The 22,666-nt window shown below is 32.5% G+C and overlaps 1 protein-coding gene across 1 annotated transcript in view; it reads right to left on the reverse strand.

Moving 5' to 3' along the window:
- Window positions 1-22,327, reverse strand: part of LOC111904130 (wax ester synthase/diacylglycerol acyltransferase 4) — a 22,736-nt gene extending 409 nt beyond the window's left edge. Inside the window, exons 1-4 of the mRNA XM_023899907.2 lie at window positions 22,056-22,327; window positions 20,819-21,394; window positions 261-620; window positions 41-178 (exon numbers count right to left, since the gene is read on the reverse strand). Of these exons, the coding sequence (XP_023755675.1) occupies window positions 41-178; window positions 261-620; window positions 20,819-21,394; window positions 22,056-22,274 (1,293 nt within the window). The 5' untranslated portion in view covers window positions 22,275-22,327. The remainder of the gene's footprint in view (window positions 1-40; window positions 179-260; window positions 621-20,818; window positions 21,395-22,055) is intronic.
- Between the last annotated feature and the right edge of the window lie 339 nt (window positions 22,328-22,666).

Raw genomic sequence — 22,666 nt, forward strand, 5'->3', positions numbered from 1 at the left:
ATGGACTAAAAATAAACTAGAAACTAAAAGTTGATGATACCTGTGGAAAATTCACTCCCATAAAATACATTCCTTTAACCGTTTGATTGGAAAGAGTTATTTTCTCAAGTGGCCCAATCACATTTGTCACCAGTATGCTTGAATTCTTTAGGGTTCTATGAACGTATCGAGAGGTTGCCTTAACATTTCAAAGCAACTTAAATTCAGATGCATAGAAAAATATGAGTACGCTTGAGAGCTAACGCATGATGTAGACATACCTCTAGACCTCTAAATTTTCTTATTGATTCAAGTAGCATTCCATTGAGATAAACAGCAAAGGAGTTTCGCATCCTTTTGACAACATTCTGTGTTTCTTCAACAAATTTGAGCGGATTCAAAGGATTGCCATTTTGGTGAAGCTCTGGTAATGGAATGTGCAAGAAAAGACATTGGTTTCCCCATAGACTTTTAGCTTCCTGATTTTGAAGCATTTCATCCACAGACTTGTAACCACTAATAGATCTAGTGTTAAGCACCACCAAAGCCGTAGACCTTGTACTTACTGTTTCTTCACTTGTTTCTTCCATGTACAATCTTATCCCCAGGAAAATCATTCCGCAAACTACATCATTTATAGTCTGTTTGAAAAAATAAATTTACGTTCAGAAATATAAGACAGAGCAGCAAGTTGGAAAATATACCTAGGAAAAATAGATTTCTAATTATGAACAATTATTTCATGATAAATAAATGGGAAGGATCTAAAAGCCCCTTCACCTTCAAATATGATCACTAATTGTTGATTGGTTTTTTAATCATCAACTTTTTGTGCCTCATAAATTATTACAGATTCAACAATTCTTTGAACATTTTGTTCCCAACATGTTTCCATAGGAAATTTTAGCTTTTTTAAGATTCTGATCCTTGGAACAGGCCTTCTTCTTTTTATAATTATTTGTTATCTTAGTTAATATATCATTATTAGAGAAAATTATAGAGATGATCCCTACGGTTTACAAAACATGCAATATATATATATATATATATATATATATATATATATATATATATATATATATATATATATTTCCAAACTTATATTTTAATTAAAACTACACTAATATAATATTAAAAAATTTGGAAAATTTCATATATATCCTTCTAAACTTTAAGTATTACATTAATGTCCTTATAAAATTTTAAATTACGTATACGTCCTTCTAAAACTATAATATTACACACACACACACACACACACACACACACATATATATATATATATATATATATATATATATATATATATATATATATATATATATATATATATATATATATATATATATATATATCCAAACTTATATTTTTAATTAAAACTAACCTAATATAATATTAAAAATTTTATCTAAAATTCGAAATCACATATAGTGTTACTAAAATACCCTTTCTAAATACAAAATTAAGACTAAACCATTTAATTAGGATTAGGGATTTGAAAAGCTTCAAATCGTGTTCTTTTACTCATCTTTCTTCTCCTACCGTAGCTTTTCTTTTCTCTCCTCAGTAGGTGTGTGACCCGTGTACTACACGAGTTTATTAAAATGTCGAAAACTAAAAGGTGTGAGCAAAAAAAAAAGACCATTCATGTAAGTTTTGATAACCACAAAGACCATGTTCATAATAAAAGAAGTAACAACTGAGTTTGTGACTTTTGGTAAATCACATGGACCATTTATGTAATTTAATCTTAATTAATCTATACTAATAAAATTAATTAATATAAATTCACAAATAGAAGGTATTATCTACATTAATATATTTATACATTAATTAATATATTAAAAGAAAGTGGAATTCACAAATAGAAAGTTATTATGTACATTAATTAATATATTAATAAAAATAATTAGTATGAGATGACATTTAATAGGTGGAATTTGACTAAAAATGAAAAAATCTATAAAAATGATAAGTGGATATTAAATAATTCAAAAAATCTAGAAAATGAAAAGTGTCAAAATAAATGAAAAGATGACATGTGGCAAAATTATTCTTATTTATTAGGGTAGATTCTCTGCAAAGTCATTCTTCTCTGTGAGCGGACAGGCCTGGTGGCTCCATTGCAGCAGGCAGCAGTTGACATCGCCCAAGGTAGAAGAAGAGAGGAAGTTCTTTGGACATCCGTTATTAGAGGGAGAAGTATCTGAACTTGTTGAATGATATTGACACAGTGATGGCCAAATCAATATGGGTAAAATTCAAATCTTTAGTTCACAGTCGATTTTAAAGTACATTAGCATGAATATTACTGAAATTATTTTGGTTTCAGGTTACTGTTTTTGGATCTTTGAAAAAAAAATTGTGATTATTTTGTCTTTAGAAAATTAGCGTCCAAGCAATTCACGATATTAACAATATTTGCAACATTTTCAATGTTTAATGATAGTGTATATTAAGGTTAAATAAAATGTTTAGTAGCGACCACATTCACGTTGATATCATAGCCTTATCAAATCCTACATTCCTACACAAGAATGGGTAACTTCTAGTTGCTACTAGTAGCGACCCTCTTCCTAATCTAATCTATCTAATAGAAAAACCTCAAATGCAAAGAATGATTAATTTAGACAATGTAACTTGTTGAAAATCTATACAAATATCGGATCCAGTGGTGATTCTCTAGTGTCCAACTTAATTGACAGAAGTTGTAAATGTTATCTTTGCGCTGTTATGCTTTTAATACAGGTAAATAAATTATTGTGCTTTAGGTTTTCGCTATTACAATTTACACATGGTTGTAAGAGGATATGGCATTACCTCTTTTGTTTTGAGTAAGAAGATGCAAACTGATTATATTCATGGAGACGGGATACATGATGAAGAAGATGATATATGTATATTAAAGGCGCCTTAACTGATGGAAGAGATATACATAATCTGGCTAGGGATTTTTTTTTTCAGAACGTATCTTTCTAGGTATTTAATTTAGGATTTAATTTGTGAAGGGTATTTTGGTAAATTCATATATAATTTCGAAATTTAGTTAAGTTCTTTAATCTAAGTTTTATATCATGCTAATTAAAAAATGATTTTGGATATAAATGTAATTTTTATAGTTTTAGATATATATATATATATATATATATATATATATATATATATATATATATATATATATATATATATATATATATATATATGAAAATTTCCCTATTATTAAAAGAAGAGCCGCTAACATGTGATATGGGAAGAACCTGACAATTCCGAAAGGTAACCTAGTTGGTGCACGAATATGGTGTGGGTTGAGTCAATGACGAAGAAGAAGATGGCATATGGCATGTTGCACTGGAATTAACATACCTATCCGGTCCGGTGAAAGAAAAATGATATTGGGCATGAAAAGCTTTGGCAATATCAACATCAGAGGTAGGAGCATGCATAGCATAGGTGGCAACACAACAAAATACATTAGCATAATGATCATTTGTGTGACACAATTGGAAGTGCGGAGGACAGCGACCACGTCCCTAACTGCCACGGGAGGATCGACCACCACGACCCCGATTAGAGATACTATCACGAGACTAAGCAGTAAGCACAACAGGTGTAGTGGTGGACCCATAAATGGACTTGAGAAACAATTTGTGCCCCTCTACTTGCGCAAGAAGATCACGAAAGAGAAGGGGTGACCGAGAGGCGAAAGGCTCGAGTCGCAGTTGAAAAAGTTTCAAAGGATCTGCCAAGGCTACACAAAAACCAATAGTCCTTATCAGATTCTTCAACGTGATAACCAATCACTGATAACTGATCACAAATGGTCTTGAAACTACGACTATAATCAGTAACAATCGAGGCGTCTTTAGATAGTTGGCAGAGCTAATTACATAGGTTTTGAATGCGCTTGACAGAAGAGTTGAGGTAGGCAGTCTCAAGGGCAACCCATATTTCTCGAGCAGTGTCCAAGCTAATAATTTTTTAGAATGCCTCTTAAGTGAGAGAGGCATGGAGGATGATAACGGTGTGTTGGTCAACAACAAGCCATGCCAAGTACACCAAATTAGGTGAGGATTTGTCATCGACGAGGAGTTCTGTGGGCGGAGCACAGGAGGTGCGGTCAACGTATTTTGATGTGTAATGAGAGGAATAAGTTGACTCTTCCTTAACAAATAGTTTGAGAGGGAAAGGCGAATAGTTATGGGATGCATAAGAGGGTTAATATGGAAGAGGGTGTTAGTGGAGGTGGAACCTGCCATGGATTAGAAGAGGAAAAAAAGTACAGAGAAAGTAAGGAGGAAAGATAGGATCTTTAGGCAAATAATACCATGACAGAAAGTGTCTTCATATCAAATACCCGAGGAGAAGCCCACGATTTATAATAAGAATAATTTACATTTACAACCCTTTGAGAATAAGAAAAAAATACAAAATAAAACATCACAATAAAGACTGGAAACATACGACAGACCTATGAGTGTCTAATAATTACTTACTTACTCAAGAAAAATATCTATATGCCAATCCGGAAAAACTGCAATAAAGTCTTTACATATTGGCCTCATAATCGATTTCGTCCTTATATTTTTTTTATTCAATTAAGTCTCAAATATCAGTAATCATATTCAATTTAATCATTTGACCCGGTCAACAGGTCGCCTAACTTTCAAAAATTACATTTTTGGCCCAAATTTCAAAGTTTATTACAAATTTGGTAAAAAATTTACACTTTTGGCCCAGATTTTAAATTTTGTTATTGGTCCAAAAATTACCGTTTATTGCCCAAATTTTATAATTTACTATGAATTCATCCTAACTTTAGTATATTTTACAACTTTTTTTCTCTTAGAAAATCAATAACAAATTAAAAGTATCCCTAAATTATACTATTAAATTATAGTTTGTCAAACTTATGTGTAAATTCTTTAGAACTTTAATTAAAGTATTCTATTGTGTTATTTATATTTATAATATTTTATATATTTATGTTGCTATTGTGTTTTTGGTCATTTCTCACCCTCCTAAAAACATGTTTATCGATAATAAATCGCAACCAGTATTCCATATAATAGACATTAAAAAAGAAAGAAAATACAAGATTATAAACAATACAAGTAAGAAGAGGTTGATTGGCAATAAAAATACACAACTTAGATCAGACACGTGTCATGAATGGATATGTTTTATTTAGATAATATATTTATTAAAAAGTTATAAAAAACTATATCAAAGTTATGATATTAATTTTTTTCGTAAAAAATTCTTATGAATAAAATATAATATTAATATTATATATATATATATATATATATATATATATATATATATATATATATATATATATATATATATTAAATTTTGGTATATAATGTAATTTTAGTTTTTAGGTTGTTGATCAATGATAAAAGAAATTTAGATTGGTTGGTAGTATTAGTTATATTATTTAAAAAAATTTATATAAGATTAGATTATGATCAAATGCTAACAAATATATTTATTTAATTCCATGGTGTAAATACGGTAATTGAGGTTTAACAAATTTTATTTAATTCAAAACAAATAAAATGGTTAAAAGGATTTATAATGTAATGAAACATATTTATTGTTAATTGAATATCTACAAATTCCACATCCATATGAATAAAATGAAACTTTCTATGAACTACAATTAAGAATTGACACTATTTGTCATATAAATGTGATTACAGAACAAATAAATAATATTAAATTGAGTGTAACTAGTTTTTGACAAACTATAATTTAATAGTATAATTTAGGGTTACTTTTAATTTCTTAATTGGTTTTTTAAGAGAAAACACACAAATAATCCAAACCTATTTTTATAAGTAGATATTTTATATACGAAAAACTTTAAAAAAAAGTTTTTATATAGAAAATATAAGATTTTTATGTGAAAATATGTTTTTTTTTGTATAAATATGAGTTTATAAAGAAAAAACATATTAGAAACAAATTTTTGAGAAAAAAAAGTTGTAAAAATACGAAATTTATAATGAATTCATAATAAAATTTTAAAATTTCGGCAAAAATGGTAATTTATGGACCAAATATGTAACAAAATTTAAAATCTGTGCCAAAAGCGTAAATGTTGGAGCAAATTTTGTAATAAAATTTTAAATCTGAGCCACAAATGTAATTTTTCAAAGGTGAATGACTTGTTGACCGGGTAAAAGGGTTAAATTGAATACAATTACCGGTATTTGGGATTTAATTGGATAAAAAAATATATAATAACTAAATCGATTATGATGACAATATGTAAGGACTTTATTGTAGTTTTCTCGTGTCAATCCTAAAAGTCTTTTGTACTTTGGAAAGTTGTATTATAAAGAATCCATTCCAATGATGTTCTCGCTTTTCCTTCGCTCTAATTCATAGCTATCTTCATAGACTAACCTTAGACTTTGCTTCTATCGATGTTGAAATGAACCAACTTCTCCCATTCCAAAATTCTAGGAGTTGTATACTTTATGGAAGAACTTGATTATAAATTATTCTTCGGTTTGATCTAGAATAATCGATGCTCCAGGGACTTTGTCAATTATTTTAACCGTAGTGGAATATCCCTAAGCATGAGCAAAAATCCATATAGAAATTACAAGGAAAATAGAGTGGATGTTCACTATCAGGGGATTTTTCAAGAAAACAACAAACTTTTTTGGAGAAGTCAAATGAAGAGTGAAGACTAGTACTAAGACTCAGGCGGGATATTGCTGTACAAAAAGTGACAATCCGCATTTGAGTCTTCCGTAGTAGATAAGCCAACAAAAGATACAATAATGTTGTGTACCAAAATCATGTCATGAAGTGAAATTTACATATAGAGTTTTTGTAACAACCATGGAAGTGATAAAGATTAATAATAAACGACATAACTAAAAGATAAAGATTTAGCACATGACCTACCATCTGTGATTAACCATAGCAAAACTGAATTTTTGACACCATTATCTTCTTTAATATGTAAGAATTTTAGTTTGATACAAAAGAATATTTTATAATACACAAGACTTTTGATAATCAGGATAACCAACTTCAAACAAATGATTATTTATCTAATAATAATAATAATAATAATAATAATAATAATAATAATAATAATAATAATAATAATAGTTAGAATGACAATAAGCTTTACATAAATGTTTTATATTATTATAAAATTATTATTTTATAGTTAATGTCTTAATGATAATAACTTAGGGTGTGTTTGTTTACCTCATCATACATTTTAAATGGTTATAATGTTTCTCATTGATATCTAAGTTGCTCGAGAACTAAAGAGGAGCATAAGGATCTTTTACATGAGGTAGTACAGGATCAGTTAATGAAGTGACCCTACATCAACTTCCTTAAGTGTAGCTTTAAGGTCATGGGAGGTTAAGTTGTGGGATGCCTCATAACCCAAGATGGCAATTTGGTCAACCAAGTTTAGGGTTTAGACAACAAGGAAGTAGGAGTTCATGGAAAATTCTTCTAGATTTAGTGATTTTTAGGATAGCCGGATATTGATGATAATCTGTATAAAATTTTCACGGTTTTGGTGCTTTTGTGCAGTTGGTTATGCACAATGTTTCATTTAATGGATTGATGTTTAATAGTCACTTTGACCTGGATATGAGAATAGGTAGGACTCTAACTAGATGTTGTGAGTAGATTTAGGATATAAGTGAATGTAGTGAAGTGTTGGGGCTAAAAGATGATTTGTCCTTCGGACAAAGTTAACATGGAAGATGATGCTTTCGATTAAAGATGAACAATGTGTTGTTATCGTAGGTTATACTAAAGAATTTTCATGGTTGTACGTAAATGGAAAGGCTCTGACCAAAGAGTTCATGAGTGAGGATCGGTGGGAAGACTATGGTTGGACTATAATAATTATAAGAAGACCATCGTCGGACCATAACAATTGTAGGAAGACTATGATAGGACCATAACCATTGTTGGAAGACCATGATTGGACCTTAACTATTATAGAAGACTATGTTTGAAACATAGAAATTATAGTAAGACTATGGTTAAGCCATAAAAATTGCATTAGGGAGTATGAAGGGACCATATGATTTGTTTGGAAGGCCACAATTGGTCTTTAGTGCTTGAATATGTGATATGTTGTGCATGTTGAATAGTGTTGACTTATCGGAAGGTCAATCGTACAGTTGAATGTTTCTAGGCATGTATATGGGATTCTACCTATTTGAGTTGTTATGAATGGGTTGTTCAAGGACAATTGACTTTCATGTTTAAGTCATAATCTTCAGTCTGGGGTATTAGCTTCAAAGGTTTCAAACTAAAGTGATTCTTGTTTTGGGAAGTTCTCATAAGGATTTTAAGTTATGTTTGTTGTGCTTGGAGTTTAATAGTTTTGGGATGCTAAACTAAGTTGATTGTCTTAGTAGGAATGTAGTGGCATGACAAGTGAAATTGTGAATGGTCTTGGAAAACCCCAAGAGGAAATGTGTGAGAAGTATTCTACCTTATTTTGTGGATGCATATTTTATGTGGATTTTCAGGACGACATCTAGTTCAATAGATGCAAATTTTAACACTTGTTTACGGAATTTTCGCTTATTAAGAAGAAGGAATATAATAATGTAGGTTTTTGGGAAAAAACCTAAAAGTACAGCACATGAGCTTTAATGTCGTTGTATGAAGGAAAATCCTTATGTGTGGCGTGCCTTAATTGGAGATCATGGCGCGTAGGCGTTGTTTACAGAAAACCCTAACTTTCGATCAAGCCATATATAAGGATATTAGCCCTTAGAGTGCCTTATTTGGTAATCTTCATTCCCCAGAAATGTTTCTCTAAAATCCTAGCATTCATTTCTTGTGTGTTAGGCTTAAGTGTGTGATATTTGGATGGTTTTGATGAATTTTATTGCATCTTTGGTATCAAATGAAGCAAAACTTGAATTTTCTACCTTCTTATGACTTTGTCAAGATTTGTAAGTATTTGACTTCAAACTTTATGGCTTATCCATGTTAGATCTACGTTGGTATGCTTTTTTGTCCATTTAATGGCATTTTAATGGAGTTTAGACAAATCTAAGTCTAAAGGTTGTAATTTTAGCTATTATAGATGCTTTATAGAACTAATAAATGATTATTGTCTTGTATTTTGTGTCATGCAAGGATTTGGTTATATTTTGGTCCCTTTTAACCTAGGTTTAGAGTTGGTGATGTTTGGGACATGCAAATGGAGAAAGTTGGAAACTTTATGTGTTAAGACATTAATTCATTGTATTCTGGAAATTTGGAGCTTACGTCTTATGGGATTAAGGACTTAAAAATCAAAAGTTGTTTAGATGTTGAGGACATTGTGCCTACTGAGGTGTCAGGATGCGCCTTTTAAACCAAATGTAATTGTTTTATCGTGTTGTGGCGTGTGGCACGTTAAGTCATGGGTCAAGACGCACATGGTCGTTCACCATTGACTTTTTGACCAACTTAAATTTTGGTTAAAATGTGATGGATTTGAGTAATCAAGTAAGTATTGGTGTCAGTTCGATATTAGGATCATGTGAGTTTTCTCAGTACACTATGTAAGACACTAGGTATCTTAGATTTCAGAGTTTGTGACTTTTGTATGAAAGACTATGGTGGTACCATAACAGTTGTATGAAAGATTATGGTGGTACCATAGCACTAGTATGAAAGACTATGTTGGCACCATAACACTAGTATGAAATACTATGGTAGGACCATAACAATTATATGTAATACTATCGTGGGATCATCGTATAAAAGACTAAAGTAGGACTATAATGATGGAAGTGAGTATAAAACTATACTAGGATCATTACATTCATATATGTATGTAGTATCTTCGGGAACTCATTAAGCTTTGTGCTTACTTGTTAAATTTGAATGTTTTTCAGGTTGCTTAGTGGAAAGGGGAAGAGTGCAGTCTGACTATACCGCATCTATGGAATTTGTTTTAGAAGACTTCCGCTGATAAGATTTTACTATGATTTGTTATTACTTTGGTTTTTGTACCCGGTATGACATGTTTTGATCAAATGGATGTGTTAATGTACTTTTGGAAAACTGATTTTGAATAACTATTCTTTTTAAAATGAAAAATTTTGGTTGGAAAATTTGGGACATTACATCCATAAACACTTTCCACCTACACCTAAAAGACTTATCTTGTCTATAGAAAGACTACAATCCTTAACCTACAACTGATTGACTACTTTCCTCTAACATCTAATTCTCTTGGACTATAAGCCTTTAGTAATTAGTGTAAGAATTGTCAACTCAAAACTAATAACAAAAATCATGATTGTATTTAATATTGTATATGTATGAATGTTATTGGTATGTTATTATATTTTTGGAAACACACAAGCATTTGCCTAGTATACTATAAGAGAAATTAAATTGCTTCCTACTTTTTATGCCTACAAATGTTCATACCCAATGAAATTATAACAAGTGTCATCATTCCATATTTTTTTAACTAAATCATTAAGGCTATATTATGAATATATCAAATAAAATTAATTTGAATGGTGATTTGTCAATATTTCATTGGGTAGGAATAATTGTAGGCATAAAAGGTAGGAGGTAATTTAATTTCTCATACTATAAAGGAAGCCAATTTTACCTGCAACATAATATTTTGAAACTTGTATGACTTTTCAAGTTTTTTGTAACACCCGTTTCCATAATAAATCAATTAAGGACTTGGAGGCATCAAGATAACGTTTTTTGCAAAAGCCAGGTGCCACGACATGGAGTATGGAAGACTACGACATGGCAGCTAATATAGCCTAAGTGTTGGATAAGGTGTCTAAGTCCATAACTTATCTGGTATATACTTGACCCGACCCAGCATGGTCCATTTGGGTTGCATTTCATCCAAACTATTTATGGATAATTTTATGAGAGTTATACACATATGTTTATTAATATATTATAACTTATAATATATTAATATGAAGTTATGTTATTTAATTAGTATTAGTCTTAAATTAATTTAGAGATTAAAAGGAAGACTAATTAGATTATGGGCTATTGGTTTTATATGGTGTGGGCTAACACTCATTTGTTAATGGGCTAGGCTTGGATGGAAGTCCATGGATGATCCATGGAGCTTTTAACCCATGGATCCTTGGAAAGGAAAGGTCATGGGTTATTAGGGTTTCACTCTAACCATGCACACTATATAAGCATGCTTATGGAGCATGAAATGGCAACTAGTGAACTAGTGTGTGTGAGCTTGTGTATGGACGAAAAATACAAGTGTGTATTCTCTCTCAAAGTTTTCCAAGAGTTTGTGGTGTTTTGTGATTCCATTTGAGGCATTCACACTATTGGTGCTTGGCCCTCAAACTCCTCAAGAACCAAACTCATCTAAAAGGTATGTAATCTCTTCTAACTCTTTTATGTTGAAATGTTCCCCATGCCATGTTAGATAGGTTATAAACCTTGGAAAATTATTATTTTGCATGTATTTAGACAAACATAGATCCAAGGTTTATTAGGGTTGCATGCACACTTAGGAAGTGTTAGATTGCTCAAAACCCAACAGTGGTATCAGAGCCTAGGCTTGCTTGTTTGATACTTGATGCAAAATAGTGAAAAAAGTTGAAATTGTTGCTGTCTGGCTGATGGACTCGCCGAGTCCATGGGGGGACTCGCCGAGTTCAAGGCAAAATTCATCCTACTCGGCGAGTAGGTTCGTGCACTTGGTGAGTAGAATGATCAGAATGCAGAATTTCGACTTTTGCTGCTGGAAATGGACTAGAAATATTACCCTAAACTGTTTTGGTGTTTTAAAACTTGTTTTAGTTGGTGTAATGGTTGTTCTAATCCATTTACAATAGCATATATCAAAATTCCATTTTTTTTTATGTGTTCATATAATTCTTGAAATTTTGATGATCATGTTCATGTTCTTATGAATTTAGAAGATGATAGGAATTATTTGCTGAATTGTTTAGAATTAGTTCTTGATCATTTATGTGTTTTAACGGAGTCCATAATTTGTCCTCAAGTTATGGATATCCAAAGGTCACTTTTCTTTAGCACACATTTAAACACATAAGTTACATGAAAATGAAGAGTCTTCATTTTTATGAACCTTTAATTCATAAGTTATGAAATGAAAAGTTTTGGATGGTTACAAAAGATGAAGAGTCATGTCCTTAAGTTATGGAGGTTCAAGAGTCACTTCATTAATAAATATATAAATAAAGTGTAACCTTAATTAATTCCATAAGTTATAAAATAAAGAAAAAGTAATTCTTTTATTAGTTTAAAGTCTTCCATAACTTGTCCTCAAGTTATGGAACTTGAAGAGTTTTTGGATTAAAACTACTTTAAACACATAAATCATGGAATTAATTAGTTTTGAATAGTTTCAAAACTTTCCCTCAAGTTTTGGAATTTGGAAAAGTTTCACACACTTTAATAAACTTTAATTCCAACCCTTAGAAGTTTTAAAAGTTAAATTCTACCCTTATACTATTATAAGATTAATGGTTAATTATTATATATATGTATAAGAACAAGTCGTTTTACCGTTACTAGGCCTCATTCACGAAGCCGGTCTATAAGGTGGGTATAAGGTTGTTGCCTATAAAATGGCGACTTAATGGGTGTCCACTCTCACCCACCGCTTGCTTGACTGGTGGAGGGTCGTTAGCCGAACGGGTAGGACAATGACTTTAAATTCTCATTAAAAGTATAATGATTATTATAAAGTAACTAAATATTTTTTTATTTAATTCCCAATCTTAGTTACTTTAGGAATAATGTGAATTTGGTGCTAGCCCATGGAATTCACACTTTGTACCTTACCAAGTCGTTGGTGGAGCGTGTGTGGTTAACCGGCACACTAACTTGGACTAGTAAGGATCACGAAGGGTGACTTAATGTTTGTCATAGATCAATGGAGCGTGTGTGGTTAACTGGCACATTGATTGGGTGATAATATTAAGGGTACCAAGTGAATTGGTATGGTTATTCACACCTTGTTTTGTGATCCTCGGCATCCCAGTCACAAAATTTGAGAGGGCACACTCGAGATTGAAACATGCCATTGAAAAGTTCAATGAATCTCAAAAGATCTAGGAATTTCAAATCCAATTAAAACCTAATAAATTATTTCGTTTTTCATGGTGGAAATTGGTGAATCGTCATTCGCCTACCTTCAAATATTTTATAGCTTGGATTACGGCATCCCTCTTCCAAATTATAAAATATTGTGTTGGGTCCTAGCCTTAATATTTCGTATTGGGTGTTATATTAAGGACTTTGATTCAACTAACTTGATTTTCTCCCATTATAGATGTCTGGTTTAGACAACTATGATCTTCCCAAATCTCTTGAAGATGGTGTCCCTCAACATCATGATTCACTTCCTCCACCTCCTCCAATTATTCTCCTTCACCCACAAGTTTTTTGAAAAGTTTAAAGTCACTCAATCCCTATTGGCAAGCATAGTCTATGTGTGCTCACATCTTGGAGATAAAGTCACATATTGACAAGCCGGGAGAGTTGGGTGTCAAAGTCTCGTGAAAGTTGGATGTTCAATCACTTTCTTAGAAACATAGTGAGTCTCTTTGGGACTACTATGAGACAGACTATGACATGACCCTTAATGATGTTACCTATTTGCTTGGTGTTGTGGAATCAGCAATGATTTGGAACACCAGTAAAGCAAATTTGATTAAAAAAACAACTTCCCAAGTCTTAAATGGACATTGACAATGGTAGCATTGGATATCTAGAAAAGGATTTCTCTTCCCAATGGAAAGGGATCGACTATAGTCAACTCGATTGACCAAATAATAAAGAGAAAGACAAATTCTTAGATAGTCTCATGTGCCAATACCAAAGGGTCCATGTGTTTTGTTGCCAAAGGAAGGGGCATTGGTTGCGAAGCTGCCCTATTCACCTGAAAGGTCATAAGGTTGATCAAGTCAAGAGGTTTGACTCTACTTCGGGTAAAGTCCACTGTCTAACTCTATTAAGTTCCTATTTAGAGATTCTTATTACATAATGTGAATGGGTCACATGCTGATGTTTTAAGAATCAAAGAAAAGATAGGAAGCTTAAAGTAAGTATATGTTGATTCTGATTGCGAAGGTGGGTTTCGATCGCATGGTTCGGTAATCAGAATTTTGAGCTCTTGCTTAAGAGTTATAATATATTGCTTATGAATAGATAACAACAAGGTTTTCATGTGGATTATAAGGATAAGTTTTTCCGCAAAGTTTTAAAAAAAAGAAAAAAAAAGTGTTTTAAGTTTATTTATTTTAAAAATATCCTTACAATGGCATCTGTGGAAAAGTGTTGCTTATATGTTTCCAGTAATAGCAATATTGGAAAGTGGATTTGATTCTTTCATTTGTGGTAGTGTCTAAATTTACCAAATGAAGAAAGTTTTTCATCACCCAAGTTTCAATTGGATAGAAACTTGGAATCATACAAGTTGTATTGTATGATGAATGAGAATTTTCATCTTTGAAAATTAAGACTAATTCTTTGATCACCTGAATATGTGAGTTAGTTGAAGGACTAAGGAATTAGGTACACTGGGTGTACGCTGATCAACGTCCACCACAAAGATTGATTTGTCATGATTTACTAAAGATTAGTAAATATGATTCTACTTATGAGGTTAAGTATAATTCTGTAACATTGGAAAGGTTACAATGTATGACAAAACAAATGAGAAGAATCAAATTAGGCAGAAAGATAAAAGTTTCTCAAATCTAAAAGGATGGGAGAGTACTTTAGTATCGTATTTCATGATCATCTTAATGATTATGAAACCATATCACAAATTCATACTCTAAGGACGTCTTAGTGCATTGTTATGGCTAAGAAGAGAGGTCATGAATTGTTGGATTGGTTAAAATCAAGAAGATGAGTCATACTTCGTTCCAAAACAATTCTTAGAGTCATACTCCAAGATTTTAACTTTGAGTGACATAAAGCAAGATTTATTAACACTAGTCTAATGTAAGAGTAAAATGTTTTCTACTCTTGTACATTTGAGATTGGTAAGTTGTGATGTCTTGGATGAGAAAAAGACCAACTAAGACCAATTGTGTGAAGTGTTAGTCTTGATAAGAATCCGCACTATCCCTTGAATATTTGTTTTGTCAAGGAATGGTTCTTGACTGGGGAAACTTATATGTCAAGGGGATAGTGGGAGCCTTAAAGATCCTGAAAGAGTTTCAAGATTTAATCAAGAGTAAAACCTGTAATTTATCACTAGCACACGACTTAAGGTTTGCAACCTATGTTGTTGACATAATTCTTATTTCTATACCTACTTCAAATAAGTTGAATTTGCATGTGAGTTATCAGAGTCCAACTTGGAAGCATTGGTGGGCCTTGTGCTACCAAGGTGACAAGAAACTAAGATTGAACAAGTTTAATCCATGTAAGGCTGAATTTGTCACTAACCTTATCTTGTGATTATGGTTTTGACAAATTCACATGGATAGGAACTCATACACTATAAAATCTAAGTGTCATAAGGTTTCTCTCCGATTCATGAAAATGATGGTGAGGAAACGCTTTCACTAAGTAGATTTTACGTAGATATCAATTGTGTTATTTGCATTTTCAAAAGTCGTTAGTGGAGCGCGTGTGGTTCACCGGCACACTAACATGGACTTGTGAGAAATGGCAACAGTCTAAACAATTAAGACTATGATTACGGTATCCCTTTTCATAGTTCTGAAAATTGTTTAGACACACATGTGAGCTATCTACAGAAAGGTGTATGAATCTAAATTTTAGAAGTCCAACCGATTTCTGAATACATGTCAAAGCTAGTGGGAGCATAAGTGTTATGCTGATAATCATCATGTTAGTGGGAGCATGATTATTACGTTTAGTGTTGCAAGTTAGCAATGTTAATTATAGAAAACAAAGTTTCAATTCGTGAAGTTGCAGGGGTTGAAAAGTTGTTTTGCTATAATTAAGGGAGAGGAAATTATACTTCATTTCAATTCTAAAGCTTAGATTGAGATTTTAATCATCTTTAGTCAAGGACATATATATGAATTTTATGTCTGAATGGTTCGACTTAAGGAAATTCTATATATATTGCGTTCTCAAAATTCAATTATGACTACGGCATCCCTCTTCATAGTTAAATTTTGAAAACATGGCAAATAAAAAAAAATATTGTAGCAAAAGACTGGTAGTATCATGTCTTTATGTCAAACATCATGAATCGTGTCCCATATGCTTCGGATATAGGATCGATTGCATGTGCTATAATATTCATCTTTTCTAAATTTTCCAAATGCTTAAGGCATTGAGAAGGGAAAAGTCTAGAACTGGATATGACTAAAGTAATTAAGCAATTGTCGAGGACAATCTGAGGTTCGCCAAAGATTGGTTGCTCAGGGAAAGTTGGAAGTATGATGTAAGTTGTCGGAAAGGACCATATTGACATATTCTGAAAAGAAGTAACTCTTGTTCGGAAGTGATAGTCAAAATGGGACTATGGAAATGTCTCCATAGGTGGAAGTTATTCAATCTATGTAAGATTAGAAAACCTTAATGCAAGAAGGATGTTCAAAGCAATATACTTTGAATATGAGACTTCCGTTCCATAGAAGTTGACCTTCTTTGGAATACTCTGTAATGACTGGTGACAAGGTTTTGGTGACTTTGTGCATAATCATTACAAGAGGAACATTGCATAAAAGTTTAAAATCTAACAGACTTTTTGGTAAATGATAGGAATCGGGGATTCTCACATTTACAATAAGGATTTGGGATTGTGAAATGAGTATCAATGGAATCATGTTCAATTGATCTACATCACAATGTAAGGATCATAGACAAACATAGTGTGCATACTTGGAGTATGGCATAACTATTGTTTATAAAAACAAAGTGTACATGCTAGGAGCATGGGACGACTGTTGTTTTTATGCAAGTCTTAAGTTGATTGTTTGAAACATTATACAATGAATAATGTGTAATCAATATGGTGATAAATAAAAGGTGGTTCTATTTATATTCAAAAGGGTTCTGAGACCATATTGGATTCGATTATTATTGTGTTTCACTTTGCATGTTTTGACTTCCTAAATAGCTACGTTATTCTTTCCGGATGACTAAGTTATTTAAACACTCCACACTCGTTCATATGTTGGAAGTAGGTATGAATCAAGACTGTCATGAATCGAGTTTGTAGATGGCTAAATGGGTTTAGTCGTAGCAATGGTTGCTACAACATTCATGAGTGCTCATAAGTTATGAGTATTGGAATAAACCCACGCTCGCATGTATCACTTCATGGAATTTATCTCGAGTGATTGTGAGACGGTAATATCATATAAATCTTCAAACCTAGAGATATGAGTTGTTACCTATGAGTTGGTTGTGCATTGATTGCACGTAAACGCATCTGTAACTTGATGTTATAAAATGTGCCTTTGTGTACAATTCAACAAGTAGTAGAAGAAGCATATGAGTCGAAGTTTATCTGTTCCTTCTAGAAATAGAAGCGATATCTGGGCCCCTCGATGATTTTGTTGTGACCTATGTACCGGCCGGTCAGAACTAAATTGATGTGTTCGATTAAGTTCTTTGTCAAACAAATCGAAAATCGGGAAACAAACTGCTGGACAATAAGTACGACGTTGTTCCATGTATTTGTCCGGCTGATATCATGAGAACAGAGGATTATATGATCACTTATCTAAAATGGCGCTTCATAGTTCAACGGAGTTTTCGAGAGCTACGATTGTTGGTTGGTTCCTGAAGTAACATACGCAAATATAGTTATTAGACTTATCCAAGTGGGAGTCTGTTGGATAAGGTGTCTAAGTCCATAACTTATCTAGTATATACTTGACCCGACCCAGCATGGTCCATTTGGGTTGCATTTCATCCAAACTATTTATGGATAATTTTATGAGAGTTATACACATATGTTTATTAATATATTATAAGTTATAATATATTAATATGAAGTTATGTTATTTAATTAGTATTAGTCTTAAATTAATTATGAATTAATTTAGAGATTAAAAGGAAGACTAATTAGATTATGGGCTATTGGTTTTATATGGTGTGGGCTAACACTCATTCGTTAATGGGCTAGGCTTGGATGGAAGTCCATGGATGATCCATGGAGCTTTTAACCCATGGATCCTTGGAAAGGAAAGGTCATGGGTTATTAGGGTTTCACCCTAACCATGCACACTATATAAGCATGCTTATGGAGCATGAAATGGAAACTAGTGAACTAGTGTGTGTGAGCTTGTGTGTGGCCGAAAAATACAAGTGTGTATTCTCTCTCAAAGTTTTCCAAGAGTTTGTGGTGTTTTGTGATTCCATTTGAGGCATTCACACTATTGGTGCTTGGCCCTCAAACTCCTCAAGAACCAAACTCATCTAAAAGGTATGTAATCTCTTCTAACTCTTTTATGTTGAAATGTTCCCCATGTCATGTTAGATAGGTTATAAACCTTGGAAAATTATTATTTTGCATGTATTTAGACAAACATAGATCCAAGGTTTATTAGGGTTGCATGCACACTTAGGAAGTGTTAGATTGCTCAAAACCCAACACTAAGCCCACAACTTTTAGGATTTTATCAATATTTAAGGACCTTAACTTCAGGGTTAGGTCATTCTCTCAAGTCTCCACTCTATTATCTCGAAAACCCTAGCCTCATTTGAGTGTTCTTCATATGGTTGTGGTGTTCTTGAAGTGTTAAGCCTCGGATTGTAACTTGTAGAAGGAGAAGCTGACCTTTCAGCAAAGATCCATCAAGCAAGCTTCTTCACAACCTTTTTGTACATCTTTTGGAGTTTTGGTAAGTCTCCATGTTTCGATCTTTATGTATTATTATTTTTAAATCTAGGCTTAGAATCTTATTCTTCATGATTCAAGGTGGTTTAAGTGGGTAGACTCCATAAAGTTGGAAACACTATGGATCCTTGAAGTCCATTTGTTGTTATATGTTCCAGATCTAATGATCTATGGATTACTTAGTCTCATGCATGAGTTTTGGAGTTCATTTCTTTCATTAGTGACCTACTTCGGAAAGGGCATGCATTGGACATCCTTGTCTATAAAGAAATGATTTTTATGATGTATTTTAAGCTCTTAGTGAACAATATGGAAATCTACCAGTGGCCACGAGGTAGGGGTACTCTGCATCGTATCTATCTTGCCCTAGCATGCCCACGACATAGCCAAGAGGTCTCTACGTCTTGGTGAGATTTAACTTGGGTAACTATTGACCATTGACTTTTAATGAGTTTAACATTGGGTCAAGCTTGAAGGAAGTGGGTTATTGATTTAGGATCTTTCTTTTTTTGGTGCTAGTCAATTCGCAGGAGATATTGTACAGGGATTGTGTGTGTTGTTTTGTTCCTTGGGTCTTCGATTCAGGTGAGTTTCCTCACTATACTATGTGTTATAGTATATAGCGTTGTATATTAGGATATATGAGTAGTGATGTGCTGGTTAGAGTACCTAGGGTCGGTGATTGTCTAGTTAAGTTCCCTAGGGGTTGTATGCAGTCATGTAGGATAACTTGAGAACTCTTGATCTAAGTATTCTTCCTTGTTCCTTGTTTGGTTGTGGCTCTAGAGTGGGAACACATGTTCGACTTTCTATCTAACCTCTGATTACATATAGTTATTCATTCATTAGTGATCTGCCAATAGCGACATAGAGTGTTGTATAAGGCTTAGTGAGCTGTTAGACAGGTAGACTAGTGTAGATAGTTGTTTGTCTTTATGTTCTTGTTTGATTTATATGTCGACATATTAGGTGGTAGGTTGAGGCATTCCTGCTTTGTGCAGTAGACCAAGATACCTGCATGGGCCAGTGGTGTGTTGTAGACCAGGTGTAAACCAGTTGTATGTAGTCATGGGAGACAGACCAGTCATGGATTTGATGCCCAAGTGAGTGGTCCAGGTATACTGTAGGCCTTACGAGGCAGTCCAGTAGGACAGATGGCTTGTATGTGTTAATGCATCGTATGTGTGTAATGGTGCGTGATATTTTATGGGAACTCAATAAGCTTTGACTTATAGTTGTAGATTAAATCTTTTCAGGTACCATTGGTGATCTTCAAAATTCAAAGGCGTGACTATACACTCATCATCAACATTGGAGATTCCGCATTTATTATATTCCTTTGATTTTCTACAATGGTACTTTGGAACAAACGAGTCTTCCTAACTTGGGTTTTTATGAAAATTATGTTTTAGCTTAATTAATAATGAAAACTTTGCTTGTGAAAATGGTACATTACATTTTGTCAATAATTATTTTAAATTTGTTAGTTAATGTAAGGTTGCATTTTATAATTTTTTTTACTAATAATAAATGGTTTTAAAATTAATTAACATTAATAAATGTTAATAATAACATAAAACTATAAGTTGATTTGCATTACCTTACAAACAATTATTACAAACAATTATTGATATTTTAAATAATCATCATAATCAAAATTAATAAATTGTCAAATTAATTAATTTTAAATAAATTAATTATAACAAAAGTTAAAAGTTACATAAAACCAAAAATTATATTTAATTTTAATAATTTACCCTTGGTAGAGGCAAGTGAGTAGATTGATTATAATGTGTATTTATTTTTCATGTCATATAGAAGGGTTACAATTTCATACATAAACAAATATTTTATTGTTATTATTATTGTTATCTTATAGTATTTAATTTGAATAACAAATGATTTTACAAAAACATATAGTTGTGTAAATTTAACTATATAATTTAATGTACATAACGTACGGATATTTGGATGATAGTATATAAATAAATGAAAAGAAAGTAAACATATACATACCGCTTGCAAGGAGGACTTAATTTGCTTGATTTGATCCAAAGAAAATGTCATTGTCATTATATTGATCGGCCTGAACTCCACTCCTTCTTTGCCAGAGTGTATGGGAGTTCGGTTATCTTCCAAGAAACTGCTCTTTAAGATGCTCCAACCGAAATCCAAGACCGAGTTACGTGCACCACTCAGGCCCAATGCTAAAACACTAAAAAAGCTCTTGAGATCATTTTCAGGCTTGCGAGTTTTCCGAATAACTGGAAATGTTAAGGGGAGAGAAGGATTATCTGCTCTTTGTAGACAAGAGAGGACAGCACCCATAATAGAGTAACCATCACCAAGAGCATGGTTAAGCTTGAAGACAACGCTTCCAGATGCATTGCTTGTTGGGTACTTGATGATGTGAATTTCCCATAACGGTTGTGTTTGTGGGAGAGGTTCCATCGAGATATTTGATAGGTAATCACTGAAATAATGATCGTAAGATTCAGGTGATAATGCTTCAGGAAAAGAAGGGACTACGATGTGGTCTTCCACCTTCACTTGGACTCGCTTCCAGCGCTTCCCTTCTTCTTTGTCTTCAACCTGTTCAAATCGTAGAACAAAAAATGGCATATAATATGTGAATTTCAGTAATAGCCCTGTTTGTATTGGTTTTACTTTTAGTCAGTATTGGTTTTAACTTCCATAATAGCCTGGCTTTTTAGTATTTATTTACCGTTTGCCAAGTATTCAAAGGTAAATAGAAATTGTATTGGAGAAATTAAATATCATCCTACTTTCTTCCCACATATTGTCTTACACATTTGAAATGATGACAAATATATTAAATTAATGATAATTTTATCCGAATATAACACATGTTACCATTTTACATGGTTAGAAAGATAAGTAGCAATAAATAGGATATTTAATTTCTCATTGTATTGTCTTTAATGACGGCTATCACCATGTGTGTTAAAAGCTCATATAGTTTCAGTTGATTAATAGATTGGGTCATTATTCCACTCTTAGGTTATCTTATGGGCTAATGAAATTGTTATAGTAATCAATATATAACAAAAAGGTTGAATGCATTGAAATTTGTTATTTTTTTTGCACTAGGACGGTGAAATGGTAGTTTTCTTATAAGTTCCTACAAAACAACGTAACCCATGCACCTCATATGAACATGAAAAAGGAAATCGAGATGATAACCTAAAACCTCCAGCTGGAAAGTAGCGAAATTAAGGAGTAGAAATGTTACCATAATGGAAGAGAAACGATGGTTAATGGGAAGAAAGACATCGATAATATAAAGTGCAAGCCTTGAAGCGTCATCAATGGGGTTGTCAAACTCCAGGACGCCGATAATGTGAATAGAAAGCACCGAGCTGTTCAAGTACTGTCCGATCGGGCTCACGGGTTCTGACAATTCTACATCTTCCACACCTCCTACCTTTCCTACCTTCACCTGCAAATCCATATCTGTGTCACTTTGTGTGTTTTTTTAGCTGTTAAATGCTCTAATAAATAATATGTGTTCGACTTGTAACCAGCTTATATAATAAGCACTTCTGTATGACCCCCCACTTAGAAATTGGAAAGAGACATCCCATCACAAACACTTAATCTCATTTTCCAAGTTAATCTTAAACCCAACAATTTCTAATATGTTACTTATAACTTTTAACTTTTTTGGATGAGTGGTCCGTGCTTATAATATAGGGTCCCTCCAAAAATTCAAATAGATATTATACCTTTTAATTTTTATTTTTATATTTTTTAATATTTATTTTAATATTTTAATAATTAAAAAAATAAAAGAGGCCCATCTCACCCGAACCAATATGTATTTAGGTGTTCCTCTTCTCTGCG

This window comes from Lactuca sativa, chromosome 8, assembly GCF_002870075.4.
Source record: "Lactuca sativa cultivar Salinas chromosome 8, Lsat_Salinas_v11, whole genome shotgun sequence".
Taxonomy (NCBI): domain Eukaryota; kingdom Viridiplantae; phylum Streptophyta; class Magnoliopsida; order Asterales; family Asteraceae; genus Lactuca; species Lactuca sativa.